Source organism: Gouania willdenowi, unplaced genomic scaffold (assembly GCF_900634775.1).
Source record: "Gouania willdenowi unplaced genomic scaffold, fGouWil2.1 scaffold_258_arrow_ctg1, whole genome shotgun sequence".
Lineage (NCBI taxonomy): Eukaryota > Metazoa > Chordata > Actinopteri > Blenniiformes > Gobiesocidae > Gouania > Gouania willdenowi.
The window spans coordinates 56,856-63,679 of record NW_021145015.1 but is presented as its reverse complement, the minus strand read 5'-3'; the positions used below and the strand labels follow the sequence as shown (position 1 = coordinate 63,679).

General features: G+C 39.2%; 1 protein-coding gene across 1 annotated transcript; it reads right to left on the bottom strand.

The window, feature by feature from the left end:
• Positions 1-1,569: 1,569 nt before the first annotated feature.
• LOC114459080 (uncharacterized) lies at positions 1,570-4,904 on the bottom strand. The gene is made up of 8 exons (XM_028441439.1): positions 4,666-4,904; positions 4,451-4,585; positions 4,151-4,293; positions 3,913-4,049; positions 3,712-3,805; positions 2,774-2,939; positions 2,073-2,140; positions 1,570-1,911 (listed from the first exon to the last, which is right to left on the bottom strand). The coding sequence occupies exons 1-8, from the start codon at positions 4,757-4,759 to the stop codon at positions 1,570-1,572; spliced, it is 1,179 nt and encodes a 392-aa protein (XP_028297240.1). The 5' UTR covers positions 4,760-4,904.
• Between the last annotated feature and the right edge of the window lie 1,920 nt (positions 4,905-6,824).

Sequence of the window (6,824 nt, the reverse complement as noted above, 5' to 3'; positions counted from 1 at the left end):
TCTGATATGTAGTTTTTTATGAGATATTGAAATAACAGTTTGGTCTCATACTGGGCAACACCTTCAAGAAGGTCATGCATTATATCAAATGAATAGTTATTGCAAACATGGAAATACTGTAACGAATTTAGTGCTGAATTTCTTTTCAAGCCATACAAAGACCTTAACTGAGTGTTTTCCTTGAGAGACTGGCAATGGATGTCAAACATATCTTTTCCACGAATAATCACTTTAGGATTATCCTCAGTATACACCGTTTGACAGTCATCTTTCTCAATCAAACAAATGCGACAGAAATAATGGCTATTGAAGGATTCGTTCAAACCGAGAATTGAGTGCATTCCAAGATTATCTCCAGTGATCTGAGAGATTGTACCAAATACTGGCTCATCAGAAAATAGAAGAATAAGCCCTTGGCTTTCGAGTTGTTTCACGTCATTTGTTAATGGGTCCAATATATTATCAAAACCATTCTTATGCAGATCTACTGTGTGGAAAAGTGATACTAAATGGATGTTCATCAAAATCGAGTTAAATTTTGGAGGAAGATTTCTTACAATGAAATAAATGCAACCAATTTTGTGGATTCCACGTTTTGAGCCAAGGGGATTTGCTGTTTCAAAATCATCGTAGTATAGCTGAATTTGTAATGCATGTCTTTTGGCTGAAAACAGCGGGTGAGTTTTAAAGTAACTTCCATCACAAAAGTCATGGTAAGTATCAGGGTCGGACGTACACTCTTTCTTCAGAAAATCACAAATCTCTGGATTTCTACACATGAACTTTAAAGATTCCATAATAGGTACATATATGAAAGTATCCTTTACAGACACTTGATCATAAGTGCCCGATTTCTGATTACGCCTGGTGTCACATCTCACTCCGAGTGTTATTTCTCTAGGCTCTACAACTCCCCATTTCTGGCTGAAGTATTTATTTCGTTTCCATTCTGTATTCAGATGAGTGAAAGGGTTTTCCATTTTTTCAAAACATTCATTTATGACAGATTTCTCGGGTCAGTTGAGGGTAAAGCAGAAAAAATGGCTTCCTTTGCTTCTGAGCAAAGCTCACTTGTTAAATCCTCCAAATCTCCTACAAGTGAAGATACCAAACTGTTAGAAATGCCACTACCTTGCAGTTTTGCCACAATCATGCCACACATTTCTTTGGATAAATGCCCGGTAGGTCCTGAAACACGGCTTTCTGGAACATGTGAAGAACTAGACACCTGAAGAACATTGGATGAACTTTGAGAAAGATTTGGGGAATCAATTTGGTCATCCAAACCATGTGAAACTTGGTCACCAAATGAACAAGCAACAACTGAAATTTGAGCAAATACCTGAATATTACTGTGCACAATATTGAGGTGCTTCCTAAAGCCTGCATAAGTTTGAAACTGAAGTCTGCAGTTTGGCTGACAGCAAAGCAACTTATACTTAGGCCCAGGATAATAACAATGTTCAACTCTTAAATGGGAAATCAACTGCTGACTGCTGGGATAAACTTCCTTACACAAAAAACACATCAACATTATCCTCGCAAAACCTCCAAGAGACTGCCTTGCCTTTAACTAAGGGTTGTGAGAAGTACTTCCTGGGTAAGAAGTTTGGCTCTCATGTCTCGAACTCTTGGCGACTCCTTCATTTTTCCCATATCAATATTATAAACTGTTGTCTGGAGAAACGTGTAGAAATGTACAAGTGCCCTATCATAAGACACATTGAATACAAAATGAGCTTTAAATAGCTCATCAAATGCCCCAATGAAATGGTTTGCCTGGCAAGGGATGAGATGTTTGTCCATGGAGATGTAGAAGCTGTCGATGTTCCTCTTCTGGCGACCAACGGCTAGGAGGTGTGGCTGCTGGCACTGCTGATTCCGAAGATGCTCCTCCAAACTGCAGCAAGACTAAGGGTTTACACAAGGACAGGGGACATTTGACACAAGTTAAAGCAGAGAAAACAGCATGACAGAAGTGAACACAAACACCCTCTGTAACTTGTCTAATTTGTTCCATCCACCTCTTGACCACCTTTAAACATGATAAAAATGAATAAATATTAAATTACCTTGTGAAAGACGACAAGTTTTTTGACTGCATCAGAGGCGCTTATTTTTGGAGATTTTGGTCCCCCAGGTGGTGGCGGAAGGAGATATAACAGCAACAAAAGGGAGGCCATCTCTTTGTCATAAGCTATAGACAAAGAACAGACAGAATGAATTGACGGCAAATACTTTGAAATGCATTAATTAAATTTGATATTTTTAATTAAAACGAGATTAGAATAAAGAGCATTTTCCTGTTGAAAGTTTGTGAATTCTGGAGGCTGAACAGAATGGTTTGCAAAGGGTTAAAAGCAGTTACAATGTTGAAAAGATTGAAAATCCTGAATTTTTTAAGTTGATGTGTGCTGCAATAAATTGTAAATTGACAGTTAAAGGATGTTAGTGAAGCAAGAGCTGAGGGAATATAGCCCCCAATATATCTGATTTAAAAACATCAATCCTCAAATGTTTAAATGGTGAATATAATGCTTTAAATTTTATTATCAACTAGTGACCAACCATAAGCCTTCACTTAGTAGTAGGCAGTAAACATCTTCTTTTGAGTCATTCACGTTTATTTCTTAGCGAAGAAATAAACAATCTACATTGAAGAAATTTAGTTACAAAAAAATGTAATAAAATCAAATAATTCTTATTTAATAGAGTTTTGGAATGTAACTGCTTGTAACAAATTCTAAAGAGCAAAACTCACTTGTTGCCTCATCACTTCCTGGTTGACTCTCTGCTGACTGAACCAATTCACGCAGCTCCGGTGTTGAGGTGAGCTGCTTGGCCTCTTTGATGACGTTAGATCTGAAGATCGAATCCCATTTCTGAAGCAGTCTGGTGGATACCTCATCATCAAACAGAAGAGTGAAGTCTTGATTCACCTGTGAGAAAGAAAATAGATTACTACCACCTTCAGAACCAAATTTCAAGTCCTTCTCAACATAGACCACTGCATACTTACTAATCCTTTTGTATCCATGAATCTTGGGAAGATAGACAGGATATCAACAATTTTGGCAGGGTCATTGATAAGTTTTCGACGATGTTGAAATGTCTCTCTCATCTTTTGGAGAATTAAAGAAATGTCTGTTGCATGGTTGAGCAAAGAGATTGCCTCTTGGCAGGCATCTCCCTCAAGCTGCTTCTCAACATCACTGGATCGTTGCAATTAGGGCCCCCTGAAGGAAAGAACACAACAGTTTAAAGAAAATAAGCCCTATCTGCTGATCAGATAGGTAAATAAAAACAAAATAACATTTCAGACCTACAGAGTTGTGGAAAAGGTGAGAACATAAGACCCTTAAACCCTTTTCATTCAATTCTATACTGGTTGACATCAAAAATGGTGACTATAGTCTAAAAGGCACTTAGCAAGTATGTTACCTCCTCCTCCCCCTTGCGAAAAGCCAGTGGGGCTATTTGGAGCTACAGATCCTCGTCGACTCTTTCTTTTGACTGTCTTCAGACGCCAAGAAATGTAGCCTGTGCTGCTTGCAGCATCATAGAAGTGTTCCTAAAATGGAAATTAATTCACAATGTGTTGTCACTCATAAGTAATCTTAGAATTTGAACATCCCCTCAAACACAACCCAAAACATACAAATTATGTAAAAAAAATAAAATAAATAAAAGTAAAATAATAACTATACATACATAGCCTTTCTTGTAGTAAGGGTCTTTGAGGGACGGGAACACAGTCACTATCCCCAGAGCATATTCTTCTCTAACAGCTTTGGTGGGGATGTGCCTGAGAAGAAAGATTGAGGTGGAATTATTTATGTAATTTGCATTCTTTATGTAATGGTTAAACAGTTATTTTTCTTATCAAAGTCTTAATAAAGAGGACAAGATTACCCATGTTTATCAATCATGTGGGCCACTATTATATTGACCAGTTTTCTACTGGTAGCATCTGTAAGAGTTTGTGTTGTGTGATATTCCTCGAGAACCTCTTTACCACCTGAACTGGTTTCAAGTAATGTTTCGATCAACTGAAGGAAAAAAAAAGAAAGCCAAGAAAAATTGTGATTAACAGCAGAATAATAGATAGATACATTTAAAGAAATCTGTGAAAAGTGAGGATTGTTGCAACCTTTTTAGCAGACGCTGCATTGATTATTCCTTCAACTCTGGATTTCTTCCTAGGGACCTCATCTAGAAGTATAGTTGATGCACTTGAACTGAAGCTAGATTCAGACCACTCAGATGGAGAGGACAAGGAGGAATCGGAAAACCCTAGAAGGAAAAGAAAAACAATTATTTTGCACTGCAAAAGTGAATTACATTAATTCCACAATATACTTAACACTGTTGACAGATTTGAGAAAAAAATATATAGGTTACACCATCTGGAATTGGATTGGGTCATACCATTGACCTCTACATTTCTTACCATCATTTGAGAAAGCTGTTAGAACCAGACTGCCTTGGCTGACAAGGTCACTGAAAATGTCTTCATCAACTTCTGTCCCCGTTGTATCTTTGTACACTACTTTTGCGTCAGGTGGCATGCAAAATCTCTCAATGACTAGAAAAAGATGAAACAGACTTAGATAAAATCCCATACACAATATTCATTCAATTTTTAGTCTATATGTAAAAACAAACCTTTTTCATGGAACTCCATGAAATCAAACTGTCCATCGACATCATTCACCTTCACATACTTCTGCTGTTGGCAGTAACGAACCTGGATCAGCATGCTGAGACCTACAAAAAACAAATAAATTAAATTGACAGTAATAAGCACTTGATGTAAAAAACAAAACAAAATGAAGCAATTCAAGTTGAAATGATTAATAACACTTATAAACACACATCATGCAGGTTATACCCTGTAAAGACTGTCAAAGCTTTGACACACATGCAGTGGATTTTAAAATAATCCTGTCAAGCTTGGTCACTTAGTCTGTACATTTGCATGGCCCGATAGAGTGCATCTGCGATTTTTGGACATGTGAATGGTAAAACGAATCAATGGTGCCCCCTTGAACATTTTATTTGCCCCAGACTAGCACTGATGACATCACTGTAAAAAACTTCTGCAAAATATTCAAAAACATTCTAAAACGTACAGTCGAATTTGTCGAACCGAATAATCCCAGCTACAGGTCAACTGACACCGCACCCTGTGGTCACAGTTTTTGTCAGGTCACAGATTCTGTTACAACACCGGCACAGTCAAGTCCACTGAGTCCGACCTCTGTGGTAGCGGTGGCGGGGTAGTCTCTGCATCTGGCCACTCTAAAGGCACGTTGACACCGGACGCGGCAGAACCTGTCGAAAGCGTCAGGTTTACATCCAATATACATAGTGGACGCTAGTGATGCGTGGGGTCAGGATTTTTTCAACTGGCGGGGCCCAGCATAAATGGCTAAAACCAACCCGCACCGCCTGCCTCGAGCTTCTGCCTCTATTTACAGAACCCGCCCCAACCCAACCAGCAAGAATAACATCCACAGACATAATGGTCATAGTAATCCGTTATATTTTAGCTAGTATGCATGGAAAGTGGAAACAGACTCCATATTGCAACAGCTGCATCATTAGCACATTTCACCGAACACTTTGGTGAACAGGTAACCAAATAACTGTAAACTCCTGACCTTATCTTTGACCGCACTTCCTCCTCCATGTTGTTACGGTTAGTAAAGAAAAAAGGATATTCCACATGGTGCACACGCCTCACGATGTACTGCGCACGGTGCTAGCCAGCGCTGATGAGCTGTGCAGGTGTGATGCATTCATGGACAGTCGTAATGTTCTAAATTGGCCAATGGGAGCCCAAACACATAACTTCACGCACACACACAGTACCTTTTTAATTTACATGTTATTATACATGGACACATCACACGAAAAGGCGACTGTCCGTTCAAATTACCCGCCCCAACCCGAACCGAACCGACATTAATTGACAATATCTTCACCCGCACCGGGCTCCGGTGCAACCGCATGTTAATGTCCAACTCATAGCTAAAATATATTAGAAAGTAGATATTTCATTTTTAAATGCTGCCTGTCATTTGACACTATTGATAATTTTGAATTAGTTAACTTACCTTCAGCGAAAAACTCCTCTCGACTTCAGCAGCAGCTCCAGCAGATGGAAAATGACATGCACAGCATCAATGCACGGGGTTTCAAGCATGAAGTCCAGGGGCATTGCTGAAGCAAGGCACATTAACACTGTAGAGATGTAAGGAGGACATCGCTACAGTGTTGATTTGCTTGGACGTGACTAACTCTGTTAAACAACTCCAACACTGAACACCATTTAAATCAGAATGTGTTAAAATAACACCCTAAGAGTGGAAATCAACTCTGATTCATTTACGTCTGAAATATCAACACTCCAATTTTTGCTGTGTACATACATACATGTGCTTCAAAGCTTTTTGTCCAGACGTTGGTGGTTTCCTGTCACTGTGGGCCTCAGAGCACAGTAGTACACAGCAGAGTCACACACATGAAGATCCTGAATCCTCAGAGGAACAGAGCTGTCTTTGAGCTCAGCATCAAATCTGTCCTTCACAAACTCTGGAGAATTATCTGCTGAATAAAGTGAACGTCTCAGAATAAACTTTGGGTAACTGTTCACCTCTTACACTGAGGTGTATTGACTGCTTCACATGTGTAGGAATTTAAATCATCTAAGTTGAACTTTGACTGAGATACTGTACTAGCCTCAGCATTGAGGTCAGAAGGTCTGTCTCCCTCTGTGAAGTGCAAATGTGGACCAAGGGGGGACCCCTTCCCCTGCCTGG

Coding starts and splice junctions, on each gene's coding strand:
- LOC114459080 (XM_028441439.1), bottom strand. CDS start 4,759: ATGCTGATCCAGGTTCGTTACTGCCAACAGCAGAAGTATGTGAAGGTG. Junction 4,050..4,150: donor ATGCAGCGTCTGCTAAAAAG/GTTGCAACAATC, acceptor TTTTTCCTTCAG/TTGATCGAAACATTACTTGA. Junction 2,141..2,773: donor AGAGAGTCAACCAGGAAGTG/ATGAGGCAACAA, acceptor TTCCGCCACCAC/CTGGGGGACCAAAATCTCCA.